Source organism: Halichoerus grypus, chromosome 6, assembly GCF_964656455.1.
Source record: "Halichoerus grypus chromosome 6, mHalGry1.hap1.1, whole genome shotgun sequence".
NCBI classification, from domain to species: Eukaryota; Metazoa; Chordata; class Mammalia; order Carnivora; family Phocidae; genus Halichoerus; species Halichoerus grypus.
In genome coordinates this window covers 9,459,296-9,485,693 of record NC_135717.1, presented here as the reverse complement: position 1 = coordinate 9,485,693, position 26,398 = coordinate 9,459,296, and the positions used below count along the sequence as shown (strand labels likewise).

General features: G+C 53.3%; 2 protein-coding genes across 3 annotated transcripts in view; one reads left to right on the top strand and one right to left on the bottom strand.

Moving 5' to 3' along the window:
* BAZ1B (bromodomain adjacent to zinc finger domain 1B) overlaps window positions 1-13,347 on the top strand; it is a 70,327-nt gene extending 56,980 nt beyond the window's left edge. For both annotated transcript variants that reach the window (XM_078074469.1, XM_036112546.2), the window contains 7 exons: window positions 3,804-3,951; window positions 5,012-5,159; window positions 6,936-7,051; window positions 9,391-9,536; window positions 10,681-10,784; window positions 11,096-11,468; window positions 11,983-13,347. In XM_078074469.1, coding sequence (XP_077930595.1) covers window positions 3,804-3,951; window positions 5,012-5,159; window positions 6,936-7,051; window positions 9,391-9,536; window positions 10,681-10,784; window positions 11,096-11,453 — 1,020 coding nt within the window. In that variant the 3' untranslated portion in view covers window positions 11,454-11,468; window positions 11,983-13,347. The remainder of the gene's footprint in view (window positions 1-3,803; window positions 3,952-5,011; window positions 5,160-6,935; window positions 7,052-9,390; window positions 9,537-10,680; window positions 10,785-11,095; window positions 11,469-11,982) is intronic.
* A 3,501-nt stretch (window positions 13,348-16,848) lies between these two features.
* Window positions 16,849-19,088, bottom strand: FZD9 (frizzled class receptor 9). Its single transcript, XM_036112547.2, has one exon. The coding sequence runs from the start codon at window positions 19,030-19,032 to the stop codon at window positions 17,236-17,238; it is 1,797 nt and encodes a 598-aa protein (XP_035968440.1). The 5' UTR covers window positions 19,033-19,088; the 3' UTR covers window positions 16,849-17,235.
* Window positions 19,089-26,398: the final 7,310 nt, after the last annotated feature.

The following is a 26,398-nucleotide window of genomic DNA, read 5'->3' as shown; positions in this document are numbered from 1 at the left end:
AGTCTCTTCTCGTTAGGCATCAGTTTTAGCCTTGCCAAGTACTGCATGGGTTTTGTTTTTAACTCTGTCCAGAGGAGTCTCTTTTTTGACGTGATCTTTCCTTGACATTTCCTTACCAGTAACATTTTCTTCTCGTTGGGAAGTAGTGGCTGTAGAATTCTCGTTAAGTTCTTTTTTAGTACTCCTCCCCATAGCAAAGTAACCTCTTTTTAGCTTGTCATATGAGACTTCATTCTTAGTTTTGATTGGGGAGGAAAATTTGAGCACTGCAGATTTAACCTTGGGGCCCAGACTCAGTACACAAATGGAAAGCATGGAAGAGTTTCTTGGAAAATCAATTAGGTTGCCTACTAAGTAGTTCAACAATGTTCTCCATTAAAATGGCATTATGCCCTGCCTGCAGTTTCTGACCAAAGGTCAGCTTTGCCACAGCTCTGAAATTTTCCACTGTCCTTTGCTTTGAAGGTTTCCACTGTCCTTTGCTTTGAAGGTTTCCACTTAGCCCAGGCCAGCGTTTTTCGGCGGGCACTAGGTGGTGGCGTGAGTTAGTTAGTATCAGTCTTTAGTATGGGTTTCAGTTTCCTTACTTATAAAAGTAGATTGTTTCTCGAACCCCCTTTTGTAATAGTCCTGATGACTTCAAATATTTAATGATGTATCTCATTTTTTTGTCTTAAGTGGGAAAGACCTTGTATAATTTGGCAAAATCCTGGGTTCTGTTAGGCTCTCTGTTTACTTTGGATGCATTTGTCCTGACAACCTGATTATCTGATTTTCCATTTTAAATGTTCTTTTGTGGAAGAATATGGTCGGAAGCCTTGTCCTGTCCTTGCAAGATAAGATGTTGCCTTTTTACTGTTAGTAAAGGGATTAATATAGACTTTGCATATAAGCTGGCTTCCCTTTGATTCTGTTATACCCACTTCTATGTAGGGACCACCTTTATTTAAACATGCTAGAGAATTTGAATTTTTCATCAGAATAATGTGTTTAGCCTCCCAGAAGCATTGTGAGACACAGGATTTTACCGGATACCACCAGTGTTGAATGTCAAAACTTAGTTGCCACGGTTCATCTGTTCCTAAAAACTGTGTCTTTAAAAAACAAAAAAAACCAGTGTCTTTGAATATTGTGTGGGGTTTTTGTTTTAATGTGCTGGACTGTTTGGAATTTTTTTTCCAATGGTAGGAAACCAGGATGGTCTTTCAAATCTTGAGTGCCTAATGTTTTGCTCTCAAAATTAGAGGTTGGTTGGAATCTAGGCTGGTCTAGGTGGATAACTCTGTGGGTTTAACAGGATCCTAGTGATTATCCGGTATCTGTAATGTCAAGAACATCGGTATTGGGGATCTGGAGATGTGAAGGAGACCTGGTCCCAAATTGCTGTGAGACCTTGGGCAAAAATAATAAATGAAGGTTATACAAATGTTCATAGCAGTATTATTTATGATAGCCAAAAAAATGGAAACAACCAAGGTGTCCATCATCTGATGAATGGGTAAACAAAATGTAATTGATTGATCCATACAATGGAAGAATATTCAGCAATTAAAATGGAATAAAGTACTATTACATGCTACTATGTGGATGGTCCTAGAAAAATTATGCTCCAAGAAGCCACACATTATATATGAAATGTCCAGAAGAAGAAAATCTCTAGACCAAAAGTAGATTAGTGGTTGCCTAGGGCTGGGGAAGTTTAGGGTGGGGAATAGGGAGTGACTACTAGTGGGGGTACAAGGTTTCTTTTTGGGGTGATGAAAATGTTCTCAAGATTATGTTGATAGTTGTACAGCTCTGCAAATATATGTAAAACCATTATTTTCTTTACAAGTGAATTTAAATTATATCTCAATCTGTATTAAAATGAGGTTAAGCTTATTTCTAAGATCTTTCAGGGTTGTTTTTTTTAAAAGATTTATTTATTTGAGAGAGAGTGTGAGTGTAGAGGGAGGGGCAGAGGGAGAGAGAATCTCAAGCACACTCTGCGCTGAGCCTGACCTGGGCTTGATCTCATGACCCTGAGATCGTGACCTGAGCTGAAACCAAGAGTTGAACGCTTAACCTACTGAGCCACCCAGGTGCCCCAGGTTGTTGTTTTTTTTGTTTTTTGTTTTTGTTTTTTTTTTAATGAGGCCAGATGCCCTATTGAGTGCTCAAATCTTAAAATTTATAGGAAATAAGTAAAAGGCAGTACTATCTGTTGATAGGGCTTTTTCCTGACTACTTGTGTGCATCTGAGTGTCCACTAGAGGACAGCAAAGCTCATTTTAGCCATTTTCAGCCTGTTCCCAGTAGGCACTCTTTTTAGGGCTGAACCTAAAATTCTTAAATTTATATTCCACGGGTGCCTGGGTGGCTCAGTCGTTAAGCGTCTGCCTTCAGCTCAGGTCATGATCCCAGGGTCCTGGGATCGAGCCCCGCATCGTGCTTCCTGCTCAGCGGGAGGCCTGCTTCTCCCTCTCCCACTCCCCCTGCTTGTGTTCCCTCTCTCTGTGTGTCTCTGTCAAAAAATAGATAAAATCTTAAAAAAAAATTTATATTCCATTGACAGGATGTTAGTTGTTAGCGCAATAAGAGGACCTGTGCGGTAGCATATGTCAGCTCTCCACTGCCCTTCGGGAGAAGGTCAGCGAGGCAAGCTGTGGTTGTGGACCTCACAGTTTACGGAGGAGCTCTGAGCGGGGAGGAAGGCAGCTGTGCTGTATTTTGAGGACAGTTGTTGAAATAGCTGCAGTGGAGGTTGGAGTAAGGAATGGGTCAGATTCCACTAGAGCTTTAGCAGCTTCTCATTTTTGTTGTGTTTATATTACGTATTCTTGTTATTTATGAAATTACACACACAGGGCTCTCTGTGGTTCTCTGTTTCCATAAGAAAGAAAGGGCAGCCTTTGTTCCCCTCTCTCAACCCTCCCACCACAGCTTCAGAAGTAGCTCAACTACAGACAGGCATTTGTCTGTGCAGATGCTTACCTAATCATTTAGGCAAGAAATACTTTGAAGACCTAAAAAAACCACATTTGACTTAATGAAACAGTAATACAAATAAGTGAATTATTCTAAAATGGCATTTCTGTTTTTCCCTAGAATGTCTGTTTTATAGGAGTGAGGGTTGTGTTTTATCATTGAAATTCCTGATTATATTTTCTCCCATCCTAACTGTGTTTTCCCTGGGTAATTCTGAATTAATTTGCATTTTCTGATGATGGGAGGAGGCAGTGTCTATTAAGCTGAGAGTAACTGCCCAGAAAGAAGTCAGCCTGAGCCCTGGCCCTCTGAAATTTTCACTTAGTTAGAAGTTGGTGATAAAGTCAAGAGGAATGCTTTGTATCAGTACTTAATATTTTTAAGTGTTGTTGAATGCTATATAGATAGTATTTACTGTAATATCCAGGTCCTGTAATCTGGGATTGTGGCACATAATGCAGAGACCCATCATCTTATTAACCAAAGTTGTGTTAGCTCAGGACATGGTTGCACGCTAGCATTTCCATAAATGTTAAATGATACTGAATTTTTAAGTGGATTTCACTGGAAGAGATGGGTCTCTGATCATCCCCCACCCCTGCCTTAATTCTCTGTGTAACTTTTGGCAAGTTTTTTCACTCTTCAGAGCCTTGATTTCTGCTGTAAAATAAATGGGTGAGGGTGGAGAAGCTCTAGGAGGTAAACGTACTCAGCATTCTCTCCTCTTCTGTTCCTAGTGCTCTCGGTGCATACTCTGCCAGTATTATGTGAAAAATCTACGTGTCATGTCCTTGAGGTCATTGTAGTAACGCTGACCTGGTTTGGTCTCTGTTTAGGTTGCATCTGCTCTGGAAAAATGGAAGACAGCAATCCGTGAAGCTCAGACTTTCTCCAGAATGCATGTTCTACTTGGGATGCTCGATGCTTGTATCAAGTGGGATATGTCCGCAGAGAATGCTCGATGCAAAGTTTGTCGGAAGAAAGGTATATTTAGATCAGTGTTGCTTATCTGAGTGTAGTAGGGACTAGGGTTTCCATTCCAAAGGTATTTCCTCCGCTGAAGAATTCTGTGCACACAGCTTTGAAGTATAGTGGGACAGATTTTACCTTCCTCTGGAGGTCTGTAAAATGCTACTCTTTTAAATAACAGGACAGTAAATCAGAGCAAGCCCTTTGTTCCTCAGGTTTGAGTATAAGAGCAGTTTATCTCTCCAGTCTTTAAATTTTCTACAGGGAACACAATAACCTAAAATTTTAAATCTCTTTTATCATCTCCCGGAATTTTTAGTCATCCATGAGGTAAGACGTCTGCCAGCAGAGGGCAGTATTTGCACACTGGGAGGAATACTCCGGTTTGGGCCCTCTGCCACTGAGTCCTACAGAGCAAGGCATTTGGGGCTCTTTAATGGTCCCAGCTCTCAGAGCCTGTGTAAAAGGAACTTCATGACTAACAGCCCTCAAGCGATTGACTTCTCAGTGGCTAACGTTATTTTGTGAAGTAGGTTAGGATTTAATTCCCAAGGATAGAAAGACCTGTGAAAAATCTATCAGTTGGTCTAAACGCTGTTTCAGAATGAAGGTCGGAGAGAGAAATGACCATGTCAGGTTGGTTCCGTGCATTTTTGACACCAAGTGGTTTAAGAGAACCGTATCAGATAGGAGTTGGGAAGCATTGGGGGTCGAGGAAGAGGATGGGCAGGAAATGTAATACTTCATGTGGGATTCATGTCTTAGTGGGAGATGAACAGCCACCTTTCCTGCTACGACTTGGTTTTTGCTGCTACTTTGTAAATGTTTTAACTGTCCTCCCTAGGCCGAGCTAGATTTGGGGATATAAGTCAGAAGACCTGAGTCTTAAATTACCAGTAGCCTAGTTTATGCTACATTTCTGATCAAAAATGACTGTATTTAAAAAGAAAGTGATAACACTATGCTAGACTGTTTGCTCCCCCATGCTGTTAGTCGAGGGTGAGTGGCTCTTTGTTACAGCTCGCAGACTGTTGCCATGCTCCCAACAATGCTGTACAAGTTTTTCTCCTTGCAGGTGAGGATGACAAACTGATCTTGTGTGATGAATGTAATAAAGCCTTCCACCTGTTCTGTCTGAGGCCAGCCCTCTATGAGGTCCCAGACGGCGAGTGGCAGTGCCCTGCTTGCCAGCCTGCGACCGCCAGGCGCAACTCCCGTGGCAGGTGAGAATTTCTTCTCTCAAAACAAATAAGTGAAATGGTTGTTACAGTTAAGCTTTAGTTACTCAAACGGAATGATTCTAAGGAGTTTTAACTTCATCTTCTGCGTACGGAGCCTGATCATTGGGGTTACTTAAGTAGGAGCTCAGAGGGCTCTGATTTCATTTTAGCTTGATGTTGACATTCCTGGTTTTCACTACCAGACATGTTCTGTATCTTCTGGATCATACCTTCTCAGATAACAGTTTATCTCCCTTTGCCTTAATGCTTCTACTTTGCCCTCTTCTGAATTACTTCTGCCACCACCCCCTGCTCAGAGTCCTGAAACTCATGACCTTCCTTACCCATACCTGTTGTTTTCCTTCTTTATCATGATTAGAACTCTGGGGTCAACTTGGACATCTTCCTCTCCCTCACGCTCAGTTCATTTACGTCAGTTCCGTGTCCAGACATCTCATGAGTCAGTCTCCTGCTGCCCCTCTGTGGTCCCTGCTGTCGGTTGACCCTCTTCCGTCTCTCCTCTGAGCTCCTTCGGTGGCTTCTCAACTCCTTACCTCATGTCTCGCCCCTCCTATTCATCCAGCTTTGGTGTGGATACCAGAATGGTTTATGTAAGGCTTAAAGATAAGTTTGTGTCACTATCCTAAAACTTAAGTCTTTCCATTACCTCTAGAATAAAGTCCAAACTCCCTGGCCTGATTTTTGAGACTCTTAGACAATACCGGTCTATGTTTTTATGAGCCCTTATTCCCATGTTGTGTGCTCGGTGCAGGCTGTTGACTGGGTATCCTTGTCTGCTGGGCTTTCCTTCTCGCTGGGAATATTCCCTCTCCCCAGAACTGAGGGAACTGACTACAGCCTATCTAAAATTTCACTGCTTTTTTGAGATGTTGTTTTTATATTCTTAGGGTTAATTCTTCCTCTCTCTGTTCCAACCAAGTGTCCAATCTCTCAGTCTTTTGGTGCATCTTGCCTCTATGGTTAGTCTTACATGTTGACTGTCTTCCCACAAGATTGTTAGTACCTTGAGGGTAGAGGTGGTGCTTTGTTCTTCACCCTGATCCCAATAAGGCCTTGTGAAGAGGATATGCCTAATATTTGCCAAGTTAATACCATTGTTTTCCACATTGCAGTTTGAGGTGGTGAAAGGGCAGCTTATAGGTGCTCTGGCTTGGTCTCTGAGAGGGCAGAGCTGTTTGACCCTGACCCCATCTAACAGCATTACTCAGTTATTTCTCACTCCGCTCCCGCTGCACTTAGAGCCAAGTAAGGCACACTACCCTGAAATGGCGGGGCTTTGGACCAGCTGTTCTGAGCTGGGATTACCATTGCTTTGATGTTATGGTCATCTGCAAGCTGTTCCACTCCTAGAGGAGGACCGTCAAGGTGGAGTAACACCTGTCCGGGCTGTTTATCGTTTCAGTCCACCCCAGAGTTGGGAACAGCTTTTAATATCTGAAATGTTACATTATCTGGGTGATTTCGTGAGAAAAAAGGAATGAATAGGTTTTGTATTGTTTTATGTGAGGAGAGGTGGGGTTGTATTTTGGTCTTGATTTCTGTTGCTATTGGTGTCTTATCCAAAGCATTTGGGGCCTGTTGGAGGAGGCCTGCTTAGGCTTTCATGCTGTTGCCCGTGTCCTAGCCTCGATTCAGGCTCCCTGCCCTCAGTCATCTCATCTACCCAGTCTGTGAAGAGGATCCCTGTGGGCCTTCATTCTTTCTTAGGACCACTTTGGCCTAGACCCGCGTTCCCTACATCTGTTTCCCTCCCCACAGAAATTACACCGAAGAGTCTGCCTCTGAGGACAGTGAAGATGATGAGAGTGATGAAGAGGAGGAGGAGGAGGAGGAAGAAGAGGAGGAGGAGGATTATGAGGTGGCTGGTCTGCGATGTAAGTATTCAGTTTGCCTTTGTAGTTGACCTCACAGTTTTCCAAGCTGCCTTGGGAAAGACTGGATTGGCAGTAGCCACCCACCCACCCAGCGTTGCCGTCGGGCCATCATCTTTCTCTCACGTGTTTCGGCTGTGGGGTGACTCCACTGCCATGATTTTTGAAGGGATTTTCAAGGTGCCCTGTAACCACCCTCCTAGTGGGAGTTGGATGGCTTGGTCTTAAGAACATCAGCCCTGTGTAGATCCATTTGGTCCGACATTTAGTGGAATTCAAGGCTCCAGGTGTGTTTATGACGAATCTGCTGGTTTGAGCCTCTCAGTGTATGGGGACAGTGGGGACCATGGGTGAGGAAGGCCAAGGCTCACTGTCCTCTCCTAACAGTGGTTTGGCTGTGCTGCAGGGCTGCTTTCAGAGAAGTGAGTTTTCCTCTGGTCACGTGATTTTCTCGTCATAGTGTGCAGGGATCTAGCTTCGCTAGTTTGAAAAGAGAAGACCAGTTTTTTCATGGCTTAGGGTGGTTGTTAGGAAGGTTCAGATCTGTTTTTCACTAGATGCCAGTGGGGGATTTGGGGGGGGGGGGCTCTTCCTTTACACTTAACCGCATTGACTCTCACTTTTTAACAGCCATTTTTCATGAGGCATTTTCATGGTTAAACCTAAAGCTCTGCAATCTAGCCTTTTACGGCTTCCTCCAAGGGTATATATATCCAAAATATACCCTTCTTTGTAGATTAGTAGAAAAGAGACCACAGATCAAGATTTTGATGAGCTTTTGAAGAGATGGTACAGTTCCCAAGATCACAGCACTCTGAGCGTTTAGACCTTGGTATAAGGAGTCTGAGAAGATGCTTGGCATGACCAGTTTTACAGGAGGGGTGCTGCTAAAACCTGAGGGGTTTGGGTGTGTACGCCTGTCCCCATCTTTCCAATCTTGCAGGGCTCTTATTTGGGATACCTTAATTTCTCTCATTCCTACAGAGCTACTTTTGTTTGTTCACTAGGCACGATTTCCCAGTTGTCCAGGGTCAGAACACAAGTAGTCCCTTAACCCCAGATTATGAAGAGACTTCGTCTGCTAGCTGGAGAATATGATTGGGACGCAGGGTTGTCAGGGAATAGATTCTGAATGTGACAGTGTACTCATTTTGTTTATTTTCAGAGTAGTGATAGCTTTCCACTTGCAAGTTACTGTTTTCTTTCCAAAAAATTGTTCTGTCCAGCTTTCTAGGGTCTTATCTGCCAAAGGGGTCTGGGAAGTATTGGTATCTGAGAACCCTTTGTCTACTCCACCTTTTAGGTCACCAAAGATGTGTTCCCTAGTTCCCAACTCAAGGCCCTGGGTTGGTGGCCGTCTCTAGCATTTTGAGTTTCATCCTTGGTGTCAGTTTCTTATTCTTTCTTCCAAGCCTGGTCTTGAGCTTAGAGATCTTAAAATAGCCAATTAAAGGTTATCAGGGTCTAGAAGTAGAATATGAAACATTGTTTATTGATTCTTTGTGTCATTGGCTCTGTATACCCTTGTCTCTGTCCAAATGTCACCTCCCTACTTTGAAGGGAAAATGTGTTCAGTGGAGAAGCTCTGAGCTAATCCTAATGGAGCATCACTCCCTGAGGACGTATTGAGAAATACTGGTTTGTCTGACATCGAGCACCCGTTGTCAACCTGAGACACGGGTCATCTTGGGGGCCTTTGTATTCCTTATTCTCCCTTTGGGGGTCCTGGGCAGGGCTCTTACGGAAGTGGCCTGGCCCATTGTTTGGTTTTCAGAAATGCAAGAAAGCAGGACTGGGGTGGGCCTTTAAATTGGATTCACTGAGGAAGACTTCGAGTAGATAACAGCTTTTCTCCCAGAAGATTGTGGTGGTGAGCATAGGATTATTTGGGGGAACTAGGAGGCGAGAACTGTCCTACAGTCAGATTCCCTCTCACGTGCAAGGACACACACTCACAGGCCAAGCTTGGGCTCTGGGAATTCCAGGCAGACCTTTTAGCAAACAGCCTCTCCTCCAGAGTGAGTCAGCTTGCCATTGACTCCTTCAGAGGCTTCGTTCCTAGGAGTAGCTGTGAACAGAGCGGGGACAGAGAGTAGCCATTCTGAAGGAACTGGCCTTCGGAAGAGATTCTTAGAAGGTCTTTGGCAGTTGATGAAAGGTATCCATTCATCTGCTTCTCTACCTTTAAAGTGTCATGTCTGATAGGGCAGGAGAGCAAGAGCAAGAGCACCTTATGACCAAAGGGAGCTGTTGCTCTGCTCGACCAGATGCTCTCCCCATCCCGTAGGCATGCTCCATTCATCCTCTGTTGTTCAGCTCTGAATCCGTATTTTCTATTATAGTGAGACCTCGAAAGACCATCCGGGGCAAGCAGGGTGTCATCCCCCCTGCGGCGAGGCCGGGCCGCCGGCCGGGTAAGAAGCCGCATCCCACCAGGAAGTCTCGGCCAAAGGCGCCACCTGTGGACGACGCGGAGGTTGAAGAGCTGGTGAGTGATTTCGCCTCCTCGCTGTACCCATCGTTTCTCAGCCCCCACTCCAGCGTCAGGAATCCATCGGGCAACAGGTGGGGGCCCCTCCCCCCTTCCTTTGGAGGCTGATGCGGCAGTTGGGGGGCCTGTAGGCAGACGGAGGCCACGGGGCCCCCCGGGAGCAGCTATGTCCGGCATTCCCCTGCTGTAGCCTGCAGACTTCGTCTCCTCCAGTTAATAGGCAGCCCGTGACTTGTTAAGGATTTTAAAATAGTATCCATGTGTCTCCAGTGGCTCGGAGGGGCTGGGTCTCCATTGTGGGAATGCCAGCAATGTTGGAGCCTCAGTCACTCCTGGGTCTTTTGCCCACAGTTGTTGTGGGAGGGGTGTTATCCTCCCCTCTGCTCCTCAACCAATGTAATTTTAGTGGTTTTACTTAGATTTCACTTGAGCTTTAAAGAACAATCAGAGGCTCTTGAAAACGTACTTATTTTGGCAGAGCAGATTGGGGTTGGGGGGCATAAAGCAAGCCATTAGGGAGCTCGAGGGCAATGCGAGATCCTTCTGCTGGCCCAGCCCTAACTAGCCCTTCAAGCCTGGGGCTCCGACTGCTGTGAGTGACAGTGGCAATGGCTCCCTGGAGGGGACGCCCACCCTCCCCAGCCACTTAGCTCCCATGTGCTTGCAGCAGGAGGGCCTGGGAGAGGAATCGTACCTCTTGCTTTTCTTCCTCAGAGCCCCCAGCCCCCCGAGAATTGGCTGTCAGTGGTCCCCGTAACCCGTGCGGGTCTCCGTGGTGGCTCGTTTATACCCCTCCTGGTGGGCACGTGATCCCGGGTCCATCTGCTCTCCCGTGTGCTGGTGACAGTGGCCTCTCTGGCCGACCTCTAGCGGGACCGCTGTAACGGCAGCTGCTGCCTGCCCTGGGCTGCTTTGATCTGCGTCCGCCAGGGAGGGGCCGGTGGGCTGATGGGAAGAGGTCTGCCCCCGCTGAGCGCGCTCCCTGACTGGAATGTCAGATGATTTTGACTGTCTCTGCTCCGAGAAGGTGGTTGAGCTTTTTGTTTTTGTTTTTGTTTTCTTTTCAAAGGATATATACGTTTTCTGTTCTGTCCGCTCTTCTCTTGGACCTGTAATAACACGTCTCTTTCTTTGGTGCCAGGTGCTTCAGACCAAGCGGAGCTCCCGGAGGCAGAGCCTCGAGTTGCAGAAGTGTGAAGAGATCCTCCACAAGATTGTGAAGTACCGCTTCAGCTGGCCCTTCAGGTGGGCTTTGTGTCCTCAGGCCCCGGGGAGCAGGACCGGCCTGGTGGGTGCTCCCGAGTGTGCAGCCAGCCAGCTGTCTGGGGCCACGCTGAGCGGAGGTCGTATGGACGACCCTGATCCTTCCTTTAGGACATGTCTGAGTGTGGGGGGCATTCCTTCCCAGACCGGTGGAGACAGCACTTGGTCCTAGGTGAACCAACACCTCTTCTCTGCCTGCCCGCTGGCTGATCTCAGCAGGGGTGGGCGTTCCGGGAACGGTGGTCCGAAAACAAGGTTTCACGCTCTGATCTCCATTTGGTTCTTCTCCACAGGGAGCCCGTGACCAGAGATGAGGCTGAGGATTACTATGACATCATCACCCACCCCATGGACTTCCAGACAATGCAGAACAAATGTTCCTGTGGGAGCTACCGCTCTGTGCAGGAGTTTCTTACTGACATGAAGCAAGTGTTTACCAATGCTGAGCTTTACAACTGCCGAGGCAGCCATGTGCTGAACTGCACGGTGAAGACAGAACAGTGTCTGGTGGCTCTGTTGCATAAACACCTTCCTGGCCACCCGTATGTCCGCAGGAAACGCAAGAAGTTTCCCGATCGGCTTGCTGAAGATGAAGGGGACAGTGAGTCAGAGCCCGTTGGACAGTCGAGGGGACGAAGGCAGAAGAAATAGAGAGGCAGGGCCCTGGTAAGGGAGCTGAGGTGGGGGGGGCGGGGAACGGAGAGAGCCGGGGAGGGTGGGAGGGAGCGAGAGAGGAAGATGGAGAAGAATGTGGAAGGGAGGAGATCACAGGGAGTCCAGAAATGCCCGTCATCCCAAGCTTGTGCTGCCTTGCCCAGCTCTCCAGAGGGCCCTAAGCAGGCAGAGCTCCTTGGAGAGCCTATCTTGGGCTGGTGGTCTCTGCCCAGAGATACCGTGGGCGGTAGGCGGCCTCAACCCTGCTGAGTGTTTCCAGGGAGAGGCCAAGGGTGCGGCTTTCTCATGGGCCCCCATCCTTTAACTTTCTTCCCTGCGGCCCCTCCTGCTTTGGCCACCACGACAGTGCCAAGCCTCTGGTCTCCAGGGGAGGGATTACTGTATTACATGGAAGGATCGGGGTAATCAGGCCAGTGGGGAGGCGGGGTTGATTTTTTTACTCTCCATTTACACCCAGTCTTGTTTCTTGAAGCCCGTCCTCTGTCTCTCCCTGCCTCTCCCTCAGGTGATGGTAGCAGTGAGGGCCGTACCGCATTCTGTATTCACCAGCATCACGAGACACTCATGCTCTTTTGAGTTGCTCTTGGCAGAGTAAAAGGACATGTCCTGGAGCCATTCCTGAATACCCCTCCCCTTCTTTGTGACCGCTCTCTCCCCTCTCTCGCCCCACCTCACCTCTTCCAAATCAAAAACAAAAAAACTGAAAAAAAAAAACAAAACAAAACCTACAAAACCCACAAAGAACCTAAGGCACTTCACTTAGAGACTGGAGTCCTGCTTATAATCATGCATATAACCTTTACTTGGATGGATCTGGCCAGAGGGGTGTTGGAGCCCAGCCCACCCACATACCAGACACAAGCTCTTAGGGGAGCAGAAGAAAAGCAGGAAGAATTTAAATGTTTAATTTTTTTAAATTGACTTTTCTAGTTATTAAAAGTTGCTTGTTTCAGCAGTGATATTGTATAAAGAACATCTTGTAAAATATTTCTGTCATCTTGCTTTGGCACATGTACAGTACAGTTTATATGAGAACGTGTTTGCTTTACTTTGCCCCGTCGCCTCCCTCAGCCCATCCTCTTGCCTTCAGAGAAGCGGGGTTGGAGGCTCAGCAGGGCAAGCGGTGGGCCCTGGCGGGGTCGGGCACGTCCCTCTGCCTGCCCTGGCGGCCGTCTCTGCCTCCTCCATCTCCAGCCGCCTCCTCCCTCCTCCCGAGCCTGTTCTGGCCTCGGACGCAGACGCGGAGCTCCCGGAGCAGCTGCATCTCGCAGGGGTCCGTGTCCGTGCGGGGCAGGGGGCGGAGTCTGGCCCTAGTAGTTCTAGTTAGGCAGAACCTCGTAGTCTTCTCTCCCTTTTATGGCAGATTTTGATAAAAATGCAAAACAGGGTTTAATTTTCTTTTGTGTCAGCTTTGAATTTAGAAAATGTGAGCACCTCAGCTCTTCTGTACCTATTTAAGTTAAGGGAAAACTTGTCCACCAGGGGATTGCAGCTCCTAGAACTTGAGAATAAAGCCTCTTAATACAGAACTTCAAGGTGTGGTCCTGTCTCGCGCCCGCCTGCCCTGCCCGGAAACTGGGGATTTGCTCCAGTGGCTGCTGGATAGGTTTACTGTCCCTTCTCCCCCAGCTTCGGGCTTAGCACTGCCGCTCCGGTTCCATAGTCCCGGCCACCAACACCATGCCCTGCCTCGTACCCTAGAGCCAGTCTGGTCTTGTTCACAGAATCCTGTGTTCCCACTTCAGTGACACCTGAACTGTTGTTTTTTTTTTTTATTGTCTTTAAGGAGGAAGGGCCCCATTAAAGGGTAAACTTGTAATAAATTGGAATTTCAAATAAACATTATGTACTTGTGTTTATAAAGAAGAAACGGTTCTGGTGAATCTTTCTTTGTGCTCTTGGGGGAGGGAGTGGATCGTGCAGAGTCCTGAGTGCTGGTACCGCTGACTGTTGGGGGCAGTTGTCCTTCAGGAGCAAGAGGATCCCTGAAGTGTGACCTTCAGCTTCTCCTGGCCTTGGCCCTAAGCCCCCTCTCTCCCTCCAAATTTTCATTAGAATTCTAGGAATTCGGGGAAAATATTCTTAAAGGCTTCACTGTGGGAATTTGTATAGTGCTTGAGGACTTAATTTTGGGGCAACTCCTGGCGTTTTAAAACACCTCAAGGAAAATTTCGAACATGTAGCACAAAAAGAGTGAAAACAATGAATTCCCACGTACTGTGCTTCAGCAGTTCCACCACACAGCCAGTCTTACGCCTGCGTGTTTTTTATGCTGGCAGTTTTTAAAGTCCGAGTGCTTGATCGGAGTAGGTCACTGCCAGGTGGCCACCCGCTTACAGAATTCAGAGATGTTGCAGAGCCCACGGTGTGGTCCCATCTATCGAGAGGGAACTCTGGCTTCCAGACCACCCGAACCCGGGGCGGCAGTGATTGAAACGGGAAGAAATCTGAGGAGAACCTGGAGCCCTGGGTGCGGGTTCTGCCCCAGCTGCTCTGTGGCCTTGCTGAGTGTGGGCCTGGGGTGGGCGGGGGGTGGGGAGCCGCCTGCCCCGAGGTCCGCCCCAATGTGGCCAGCGCTCCGGCTCTGGGCAAGGGAGCTGTACGACCTCCGAGCATTTCCTAGACGGTCACAGCCGGACACGGGGGCCCGGCCACGTCCGTGAAGTCATGTTCCCCAGTGGGTTTCTTAGGGTACCTGAGGGTGGCGCCCGCGGGCGTGCACCCTGGTCTTGTTAAACCATCGGCCTCCCTGCCAAGGGTGGGACCTTAGGGGAGCCACTGGACGTCAGCCTGCAAACAGGAACGAGAACTTTCTCCCGAGGACAGGCACCACTTCTGGGATTCAGCGGAGCCCTCCCTCTAGTCCTGCCTGCGCTGCCGCCTCCTCAGACCCGGGCTCTGGAAATCGGTCAGGGGTGGCAGTGAGCGGGGCCTGCATTGCCCGGGAGCCAGGGCGCCCTCACGCAGGGCACTGAGAATCCCAAGCCAGGCAGGAGGAGAGGGCCCGGGGCCTTTCGCCAGACTGCGGCCCAGAGCAGGCAGGCAGAGCAGGTACGGACACCCCTTCCGGGGGACCTGCTCCGTCTGACCGCGGACTCCTGGGAACGTCGAACCACTTCCTCGGAACTAACACCGAGGTCAGGGCTAAGACGTTCCCTGACCTCAGGCCTCCCGTGCACAAGCTGAGCCGCGGAGGGGCGGGGCCCGCGTGGACGTGAGCGCACAGATGTGCCGCCGGGGCGGGGGGCACCCCGTGCACAGGCCAGCAGGTGTTGGGTTCTGGAATTTCCTTTGGGGGGCTGGGGGGCGGGGAGGCCCCGCTGTGGGAGGGGTTTCTCTGGACGAACCCGCCCTAGGTTCTAACACCTGCCGTCCCGATGGAATCCCATCCGTGGTGTGGCGGAAGTCACAAAGGCTCTGGAGGCCGCAGGCTGCCTGGCCGTGTGTGATCCCCAGCCAGCAAGCTCTCCACACTTCCCCTGGCTGTGAAATGGGGAGAGAAGGGTCAAGTGGAAGGCTTCTGGAAAAGGTCTCTAATAAATGTTTCCCTCTTCCTTCTCCTCCAGGGTCTGGGACTTTTCTGGTGTCCCCCAGTGCTGGGAAGCCACCGGCAGAGCCCCTCACCGCCCACCTCTCCCCTCCCAGTTGTTCTGGAAGCTCAAATCTTGTTTCCACCTGGCGGGACCTAGCTGACTGCGCCCCTCCCTGACCACTGACTGGCAAGGGACAGGGGTGGACTGGTGCCACTCCTGATGCTCAGCGTCCCCTCCATCCTTTGCCCATACACAACGTCACCTGCCTTTCTCTTCCCGTCTCCAGAATCCTCTCCTTTTGCTCCCACCGCCCCTGCCCTGAGCCCAGCTCAATGCAGCCCCTGCCCCCCCCCTTCCGACCCGGGCCCCTGTCACCTTCAACAAGCGCAATCTCTCAGTCAAGGACCCTCACGGGGGGAGTGACGAGGTGTCAGGGTCACTTGGCTTCACTGACTAAAAAAGGCCAGAGGCCTTCCTGTGTGCTCCCTGAGGGGAAACGCTTTAGGAGGGGGCTGGGGGGAAGGCTGTACAGGAAATGCATAAGCACAGGTGCCTGGCTGCAGAGTTCCCCCGGGGGTCAGCGCCGGTCCTTGCGGGGAGGGACAGTCCTCAACTCTCCTGAGCTCCCGATGGGAATTTGACACCCTGTTTGATCTTCAGTTGGTGTCTTTCTCGCCCGCTGAGACCGGTGGTTGGTGCAGGGCACAGAGCTCCGGCCCGAGAGGCCCTGGCTTTGGGAACTCAGCCCTACTACTGATGGGAAGCAGTCGACCCTGGGCCCCCCCGAGGCTCTGAGGCGAGGCTGGACCCTTGGGGCCTCCTGGCAGTGACACCGAGTGCTGGCTCTGTGCATCATGCACCCAGGGCCAGTGACGCAGGCCCTCACCTGGCTGAAGTCACAGTGGCCGGAGCAGAGGCCAACATGGGCCTCTGGGGTCTGAGCCCCCACCCCCAGCCCAAGCTGATGGGGTCTCCGTGGGAGGGCCACACACTCCTTACAGTGGGCAGAGATGGCGCAGGTCCCCGCGGCCTTGGGCTTCCCCGGCGCGCACATACACACGTACCTTGTCCTGGGCCCTGGCACACGAGTGTACAAGGTGCCCTGGAGCAGCCGTGTGCACTCCCCTGCACCTGCCCCATTTCTCACAGCAGCTCTCCACACCACAAATCCTTCCACAGCCTTCGGAGCTGGGGGCCCAGTTCCCACTAGACTCCAGGGCTCCCCATGTCCCCTGTCTGGGCTGCCAAGATGCCCACATACCAGTCCGGCCCCATCCCCACTCCCCCCAGAGAGCTGAGGGGAGGCGGTGGGGTGCCCTGACTAGGACTCCAGGGAGTGAGGTGGACGCCGGCAGTCCTGGCAGGCAATGAGGACGGTCACTCCAGCCTCAGCCCTCAGGCCCCGGGAAGGGACAGCGGGACACGCCCACCCGAGACGGCGGGAGCAGGTCCTGAGGCTCCGAGAGAAACTTGGAGACAGGTCGGCGCCCTCACTTCCCATACGAGTGAAGAAAGCAGTCCTACCCACACCCCCCAGACAGGCTAGAGTCCCCAAGGCCACGGGTGTCCTTCCAGGGATTCCCGGAGCGGCCCGGCCGGCATCCCAGGCACACTTTGCAAAGTGGGAACTCAGGACTCAGGCAAAGGAGCAAAGACAGGCGAGAAGGGAAAACACACGCACACGCACACGCGGGGACCTCTGCAGAAACAGCTGCTCCCCAGGGATGCCCTCCTGATGGGGGGGGGGGGAGCCAGAGATCGGGGGCCGGCGCATGAGGCCAGCACCCACCCCGCTCTGCCCACCAGGGAGACTCCCGCAGGGCCCCCACCCTCCTACCTTCCCCCTTCTCGGCCCACAGAGGACTCGGCGGTGCCACACGGGGGGGGTTTATTCCAGTCACAGCTTCCAGAGAAACTCAAACAATAAATTACATCATTAAATAAACTCCCTGCTGGACCACGCCCTCTTCTGCCCCTCCTCCTCGCTGCATGCTCCCCCAGGACCCCGTGGGGACCTGGCCAGGCCCACCCCCTGCACTAGGCCACAGGGGAGTGAGCCTCACCGGGTCCCGGCAATCGAGGTGGCAGGAGAGGCTCCCCGCCCTGGTCCTCGGCCCCTCGCACTCACTTGCCTGACCTTGACAGCTGGGCAGCTGCTAGTCAGCTGTCTCCTCCGGAGGGGGGGCCGGGAGGGGGCAACAGCCGCCCCGCGCAGCCCTGTGTCCCTAGAGGTGCGTGGGGTTCTCCAGAGAAGGGTCCGTCTTAGTCATGTGCAAGACCACGGTGGGGGCCTTGTAGTGGCAGTGGGTGCCACGCCCGTAGCCCCCGGGCGCCCGGCAGGCCTTTGCCCGGGCCCGGCCAGCTCCCATCTTGCGGTGGCACAGGCTCTGCCAGGTCTGGAAAGTCTTGGAGCTCCATACCCAGACGCCGCTGGTGATGCCCACCACCAGCGACATGAAGATTTTGAGCATAAAGACAGCCACGGTGGGCACCGAGCCCCCTGGCAGCGAGCAGTCCCTCCGGCCCCCGGGCATGCTGGCTGCCGAGCAGGGCTGCTCCGTGGCCCGAAGGCGCCAGAAGTCCATGTTGAGGCGTTCATAGACGTAGCACACGATGACGCAGGTGGCAGGCACCGTGTAGAGGATGGAGAAGACCCCAATCTTGACCATGAGCTTCTCCAGCTTCTCCGTGTTGGTGCCGCCCGTCTTCATGATCTTGCGGATGTGGAAGAGGGCCACGAAGCCCGTCAGGAGGAAGCTGGTGCCCAGCACCAGGTAGCAGGAGAGGGGCACCAGCACGAAGCCCGTCAGTGCAGCCGCATCCATGCTGGCCACGTAGCAGAGCCCCGTGAGCTCGTCCCCGGCCACCTTGCGCAGCGTCAGGATGACGATGGTCTTGAGGGCCGGCAGGCCCCAGGCCGCCATGTGGAAGTAGCTGCCATGGGCCTCGATGGCCTCGTGGCCCCACTTCTTGCCGGCCGCCAGGAACCAGGTGAGGGTCAGCACCACCCACCACAGCGAGCTGGCCATGCCGAAGTAGTAGAGCAGCAGGAAGACGAGGGTGCAGCCCGTGTTCTCCAGCCCCTCCTGGATCACGTAGAGCGCGCCCGCCTCCTGGTCGCAGGCCACGCTCTGGGCGCCGGCCACCGCGCGGATGAGGAAGGCCAGCGAGTAGACGTTGTAGCACATGGACAGGAAGATGATGGGGCGCTCGGGGTACTGGAAGCGGTGGGGCTCCAGCAGGAAGGTGAGCACGGTGAAGGCCGTGGAGAAGAAGCACAGCGCCGACCACACGGCCATCCAGACGAGCGCGAAGTCCTTGTCGCGCCGCGACCAGAACACCTCGACGCCGGGCCCGCAGCGCGGCGCGCACGAGCGGCTCTTCTCCACGTACTGGAACTTCTCCGGGTTCTCGCAGGTGCCGCCGCCGCCGCCGCCGCCGCCGCCTCCCCCCGGGCCCGAGGCGGGGTCGCCGGGGGGCCGCGCGGGCCGGGGCGCCACGGGCAGCATGCCCAGGCCCTTGTGGGGCTCGGCGGGGCCGGCCGTGGCGTTCTCGGGCGCCTCCATGCAGAGCGCGTGCGGGTCGTTGCGCGTGGGCAGCCGGGCGCAGTCCAGCGAGTCGGGCCAGCCGAAGTTGAACTGCTCCATGATGGGCGCGCAGCGCAGGCGCGCCTGCTCGCACATGGGCCGGCAGGCGGGGATGGGCGTCGAGACCTGGTCGGTGCACATGGGCGCGTACAGCGAGCACAGGAAGAAGCGCAGGTGGCTGTGGCAGCCGTACTGCACGAGCGGCGCGAACTCGGCCAGCTCCGCGGCCGCCTCGCCCTGCGACGTGTGGCCCAGCAGGTTGGGCATGCGGGTCAGGTTGTAGCCGATGCCGCGGCACATGGGGATCTCCACCGCCTGGCAGGGCGCCGGCCCGCGCCCGCGCTCCGGGTCGAAACGGCCGATCTCCAGCGCCGCGCCGCCCGCCGCCAGCAGCTGCCACAGCAGCAGCGCCCGGCGGAGCGGCGGCACGGCCATCCCGGGCGGCCCCGGCCGAGGGCGGGAGGGCGGCCCCGGCTCACTCGGGCCGCGCCGTCCGGCGCCCCCGTGCCCGCCCGCCACGTCGCGGGGCGCGGGCCATCGCCCAGCCGCCCGCGTGCGTTCGGGCGCCCCGGCAGCGCGCAGGGAAGCCGCCCGAGGGAGAGGAGGCGCCGAGCCCGCCGAGCGGCCACCGCCGCTGCCACTCGAGCGGCCGCGGAGCCAGAGCCGGCGCCGCCTCCCGGGGCCGCCGCTACAAACCTCGGGGCGGGGCGCCGGGCGGACACGCCCAGGGGCGGGCCCTCCGCGCGCCGGGCACGCCCCTCCCCCCGCCGGGCTTTAAAGGCGCCGCGTCTCCTCGCCGCGCCGCGGCATCCGCGTGGGCGCGATCCGGCGGCGCGGGGTGCAGGTGCGCCCGGGGCCCGAGCGCTCACACTCGGTGCTTCCCCTTCCCTTGTTGCCCCACGCTCCTCGCGACAAGACCGCCGGAAGATTCTTCCGCCCTTCATCCCCGGTCGCCTCTCTTTACCCCAGGCGGCAGACCCATTTCTGAGTCCTCCACGCGTTGCGAAGCCTCGGCCTTGTACTCAGTGACAGTTCAAGTGCAGCCTGCGACTTCACCAGTTGTATGCGACTTTGGGCTCTTCTCCCTCGGCCCCTGTTTCCTTTCCTACAAAACGGGCAGACAGTCTTGTGAAAACAAGCAACTCGTTTGTTGCATGCGTCCTGCTTATCGGTCGCACTGCACAACATGACCTCATTGTCTCTTCTCCGCAATCCAGGTGGGGAACCCGAGGCTCAGAGAGGAGTGACATACCCAAGGGCACGGAGCTATTAAGTGTTGCATCTGTGACTGAGTCCGGACCCCATACTCGAACTTGAAACCCCAGGGTCAAGGGTCACTTGCTTTACCGACTGAGCCAGCCAGGTGTTTCCCCCCACGCCCCCACCCCTATACTCGGTCCATAAGGTTGCTGTACTCCTCTGAGGGGAGTGGGGGCCACGCGGTGTCACTGTATCGCTGGGAGGCTCCGCTCTAGAATGCCACCTTGACACCTTTGAGAGGCACTTAGGAAGTGCTTCCCTCAGAGCTGAAGGACTCGGCTTTTTATTTTTTATTTATTTTTTTTAAAGATTTTTATTTATTTTTTAATTTTTAGGTAATCTCTACACCCAAGGTGGGGCTCAAACTCACAACAACGAGATCAGGAGTTGCAGGCGCCACCAAATTGAGCCGGCCAGGTGCCCCAGGACTTGGCTTTTTCAATCAAAGTGCAATTGACATGTAACATTAGTTTCCGGTGCACAACATGACTGGGTATTTGTATACACTGGGAAATAATCACCAGGTAAGTCTCGTCACCATCTGTCAGCGTACACAGTTACACATTTGTTTTCACTTGTGATGAGAACTTCCAAGATTCACTCAGCAACTTTCAAACGCCCAATACCACGTTACTGACTGTAGTCAGCAGCCAGTACACGGCGTCCCCTGGACTTACTTATTACTGGAAGTTTGTACCTCTTGGCCCCCTTCACCCATTTTGCCCACCCCTCCCAATCTGTTCTTTGTGAGTTTTGTCTTTAGATTCCACATGTAAGCGAAATCGTACAGTATTTGGAGGACTTCATTTTGACACCCTTCCCCTCCCCTCCCCTCCCCTGAGCTCCCTGGGCACAGGGCTTTCCCTGGGGGGTCCTCTCTGGCCAGGGAGCCTGCAGCCACCACCCCAACAGCCTCCGGAGAGCCCCATTCTCCTTCCTGTGCCTGCAGAGCAGAGGGACCTCGCAGATACCTTGGGAGTCCACCTCATTACCCTCCTCACGTCTGCCCTCACCCCCGGAAGGGTGAGGAAGACCCAGACTCAGACTCCACAGGTCCAGACGCCCTAGCTGCTGCTCAGGGTGCTTCGAGCACAAGGGACCGAGGGAGAGGTCTGCCCTGCAGGGGGTCTAGGAGATGGACCCAGAACATCCCATGAACCACGCAGACCCTGGGCCAGGCACTTCCCACCGTGACCTTTCTAACCCTCGTAACAGTTCTGCAAAGGAAATATGTAATCATTTTACAGAAGAGAAATTGAGGCTCAGAAAACTCAAGATATTTGCTCGGATTACACAGCTCCACAGGGTCAGGGTGAGCCTCCAGGCTCTTCCCCAGCATGAGGCTGCCCACCACCAGAGGAAGGGTACCTGCCCCGTGGTGGGGACTCAGGGTGATGCGCTCAGCGCCCCCGGAGCCATGCTGCGGTGGGGAAGGGAGAAGGAGAGGGGCGTGCTCTGTCACGGGCATGCACCCAGCCTCGTGCTGAGAGGCCCCACGAGATTGGGCATCCGTGGAGGTGCGTGCAGCCCGGTGCCCAGCGCTTCGTCCACACTCAGCCCACCTGAGCCTCGAGAGGTATGGCTGCAAGATCCTGAACTTCCCAAGGAGGTCGGGTATCTTGCAAAAAAGGACCCCACCTTGACCCTGTGGTCAGGGATAACGGTTTCGCAGAATGCCAGAGGCAGCTTCCCATTGCCCAGGGTGAAGCTCATGCTCCTGAGGATGACAGCAGATGGCCTTCCAGCCATAGCCCCTAGCCCGCCTCTTCATCTCCTGCCATGACTCCCCCCGCCCCGTTGAGAACACCGTGCCACGTCCCTCCCTCATGCCTTCAATCTCCCCAGCCTGGGAGGCTCTTCTCTTCTGCTCTGCTGGGTACACCAGCCTCCGGCATCACCTCCCAGGGGCCGCCCCCCAGCTCTCCTGGATGGGGCTGGAGGCTCTGCTCCCGGGCCCCAGGGTCCTTGCCCACCCACTGTCCCCTCTCTGTGCACTTGGGAACTCTTAGCCCTCCCTCCACCCCCTGCTCCACCCCAATACCAGCAGCCGCTGGAGGACCATGGGGACACTTTAGTTCTCTGTGCGTCTGGCCCCCCAGAGGCAAAGGTGCATGAATGATAGCGGGGCCCCACGTCAGGGTGTCCGTTGGAGGTGGGGGCTCCAGAGGAGCCCCTCTGTGGGCAGCCGGGGGTGGAGGCTGAGGACAGTGGAGGCTTCCTGCTACCCACACTGGGCCCGGGAGCCAGGGTTTTTGTGCCCCTGCCCCCCAGCAGGGCGGAGAGGAGTCTGGGGGCCCTTCCTCTGTCAGTGGCAGTGGGGAGGGCGCCCCAGGAGCTGGGGGATGCCAGGCCTGTCACCATGGCAACAGCTGCTCCTGGGAAGCCAAAGGTGGGGGGTGTGGAAGGACCCCTCCCCCATGCAGATGCTGCTTGGAGAGAAGAGGCCTCTTGGGCCGCCTGCCCACCCACCCGGCTTTGTCACTCGATCTCCGTCTTTACAAAGGCAGAACAATACCCGTGGGCTCGCTGAAAGGGAGCCTATGGACCAGGAGGAGGGGGATTACCATCAGTGCCCACCCCCCATTCCTGCTTCACTGGGCAGAGGGGCCAGAGACAGGGGCGAGGTGGTCGTAGAACCCCCCTCTCGGCTCCTCCCTGGAGAGGCCTCCCTTCCTGGGGGCCCTGCGCACATGGGAAGGGACACCCCTTCCCTCTCGCCCCCCCCCAACCCTCTTGTCTCCTTGGCTTGCACTCCCAGAGGCCCTTCTTACCACGTCCTCCCTGACTGTGGCAACTTGTCACCCCCCAGTGCACACTTGCTGCCCTCCCCCTCGGCCCAGATACTGCCTCCTCCAGGACGACGCCCTGCCTGATGGCCCTGGTGCCTGCCTCTGTGCCCTGGGGCCACCATACCTGCGCCTGTCTTCCCCACAAGCCTGGAAGCCCCCGGGTGTCTTGGGCGCCTGGCCTGGAGCAAGCTCCCATAAATGTTTGTTGAGTGAAAAACACGCCGCGATGAGGAGGGGGTCGTAGATCTTTCTGGAAGAGTCTGAATGCCAGTGGGGCCTGAGGGTGGGGATGAGTAGTGACTGGAGCCTGGAGCACAGAGGTGTTTGTGTGAGGAAGCAGGCTCAGGCCACACCTTCTCCAGGTGCCCAGGACACCCTGCAGGAGGGCTGTCGCTGGTGCCGGAGGACCTGGCAGACACACTGACGCACCTGCTCCTGGGCAGAAGGAGGTGGGTGCGCTGGGACGGGGAGGCAGGGGGAGGTAAGTGTAAGCATCTGCGGGGACACGCAGGGGCCCCCGTGCATGGGGCAGGACTGGCTGACATGCTCGGTGGGGGGGCTCCGGGAATGGGCTCACCTCCCCAAAACTTGAACCCTTTGACTCAGTTTCCCTTGATGGCGATGCGATGTCAAGGGCTGGACGAGACTGTTCCATTCTAAAGAAGAGTTTTTAAAATTCCTTGTTAGGGCATTTCCGGTGTTCACAACTAGTCAGCATTAGAGGTGAGGAGAGAAATAAGATGATCTGTCCGCCTCTCCTTACAAACCCGGCCCTCAGGGAATCAGCGTTAAGAGTTTGGGCACCTCTTGGGCACCTGGGTGGCTCAGTCATTAAGCGTCTGCCTTCAACTCAGGTCAGGATCCAGGGTCCTGGGATCGAGCCCCGCATCGGGCTCCCTGCTCAGCGGGGAGTCTGTTTTCTCCCTCTGCTGCTGCCCCTGCTTGTGCTCTCTCTCTCTCTCTCTGCTAGATAAATAAAATCTTAAAAAGTTTTTGATACTTTCTCCTAGACTTTGCAAACACATACACACACAGTGCAGTCTTTTCTTGTTTTTGTTTTACTAAAATGGAATTAATATTGTACTTTTTTTGGAGAGAGAAAGAATGAGAGAGCGGGGTGGGAGGAAGGGGCAGAGGGAGAGAGAGAATCTCAAGCAGGCTCCACGCTCAGTGCAGAGCCCAGCAGGGGGCTCAATCTCATGACCCTGAGATCATGGCCTGAGCCAAAATCAAGAGTCGGGTGCTCAACTGACTGAGCCACCCAGGTGCCCCAATATTGTACATTTTTACACTTCATTTCTCTTACCTAAAAATCTATCATGGATAGATGGATGGATAGATGATTAAAATCAGTGTAGCAAAATGTTAATTTTAGAATCTACATGGTGAGCATTCAGGTGTTCACTATAAATTTGGTTAAACTTTTCTGTATATTTTTATTTTTTTTTAAAGATTTTATTTATTTATTTGATAGAGAGAGACACAGCAAGAGAGGGAACACAAGCAGGGGGAGTGGGAGAGGGAGAAGCAGGCTTCCCGCTGAGCAGGGAGCCCGATGCGGGGCTCCATCCCAGGACCCGGGGATCATGACCTGAGCCGAAGGCAGACACTTAACAACTGAGCCACCGAGGTGCCCCAACTTTTTTGTATATTTTTAAATTCTCACCATAGTTGAAACAAAAAAATCTGTCACGAATGTCTTTCCATGTCAACACACAGGATCCAACCCATTCTTTTTAATTGTCACTCTGATTCCCACAGTGTGGAATCCCCTTTAGGTAGGCATTTAGGTGATTTCTATTATGATTCCTATTACCATGGAGATCCATGAGTATATGTATCTATATTCAGGGTCTGCAAACTGTCGTCCACAGGCCAAATCTGGCCTGCTGCCTGTTTTTGTAAATAAAGTTTTATTGGAACCAAACCATGCTCACTGGTTGACATGGAGTCTATGGTCTTTGAGCGACAATGGCAGAGATGAGTAGCTGTGACCGAAACCACATGGGCCACAAAATGGAAAACTTGTACAACTTGTACTATTTGGTTCTTTACAGAAAATGTCAGCTCCTGAATGTACTCGTGTTTTTATTTTTATGGCATAGTCTGAGAACGATGGATCAATGGATGTGTGAATTTTTTTTTTTTTAAAGATTTTATTTATTTATTTACTTGAGAGAGACTGAGAGAGAGAGCACATGAGAGGGGGGAGGGTCGGGAGGGTCAGAGGGAGAAGCAGACTCCCTGCCGAGCAGGGAGCCCGATGCGGGACTCGATCCCGGGACTCCAGGATCATGACCTGAGCCGAAGGCAGTCGCCTAACCAACTGAGCCACCCAGGCGCCCTGTGTGAATTTTTTTATAGCATCATTGAGGTACATTATTGATGTACAGTTCCCATAAAGTGTACAATTTGATGAGTTTTGACATATGGATATACTTGTGAAATCATCACCACAACTGATGCAGATAATGACTATCTTCTGGTTAAAATGCAAATGTCTTACTTGGAAATCACATATTAAAATATTAATAACTGGGACATATGTGACTGCTATATATATAATTGGCCACTATAGTGCAAAATGAGCTTAAAGATAAGTATCTTTTATTAAGTATTAATTTACATTTTATTTAGTCCTCTTAACATCTTACAAGCTTGTTACTATTTATTTGAATTTTTAGGTGAGGAAACGGGCCTAGAGAGAGTTCAAGCTACTGACCTAAGGGCAAGCAACAGTGCCAGGATTGAAAAATAATACTGGGGCGCCTGGGTGGCTCAGTCATTAAGCGTCTGCCTTCGGCTCAGGTCATGATCCCAGGGTCCTGGGATCGAGCCCCGCATCGGGCTCCCTGCTCGGCGGGAAGCCTGCTTCTCCCTCTCCCGCTCCCCCTGCTTGTGTTCCTGCTGTCGCTGTCTCTCTGTCAAATAAATAAAATCTTTAAAAAGAAAAATAATACTAATGAATATATTCTTCACCCCCAAAAGTTGTCTTGTACCTTCTCCCCCCTCCCCAGGTGATGGACTGCGGTCAGTATAGTGTAGGTCGCATTTAGTTTGTATAAGTGGAATGTTAATGTGATTTTATAGGAATTTTTGGTAGCAAGCCTTCACTGAGCACCTCCATTTGCGCACACAGCACAGACTGGGCTAGCCGCTGGGGACACAGGACGAGCCAGACTGGGAGCCTGCTCTCCGGTTGTTCCCGGGCAGCGGGAGTCGGTCACGGACAGAATAGCCCCCTGTGGTGTCCGCTGACATCTGTGATTACAGGAGCTTCCCCGCCCCCCGGGGTGGGTGTCAGAAGGATGCACGAGCTGGGTCTCAAAGCCAAGTGGAGGCCGGGGAGAAGAGAAGGAAAGGTGTTCTAGACAGAGGGCACAGCCTTTGCAAAAGCTTTGGAGGGAAAAAGGAGGCAGCCTGCCGGGGTGGGGGTGGTCTGGGTCATAGTGGAGGCCGGGATTTACCCTCGGGCAATGGGGAGCCCAGGATGGTTTTAAGGGAGGGTGTCCATTACTCGGTCTGTGCTGAGTGCTATGGGGGCAAAGGACAGCGTGGGCTCTGCTGGGGACAGGCCAGGATCCAAAGAGGTGACACGCGCGTGAGTGCTTTCTCCGGGCCAAGGGAAGGAGGAAGGCATTTGAGGCGGGGGTTTGCGGAGCTACCAGCAGGAAGCAGGCCCTTTCCGTGCGGGACTCTGGGGTTGCTGCTGGGAAGGGGCGTGACGTCTGCGAGTGCCCGGGGGGGGGGGG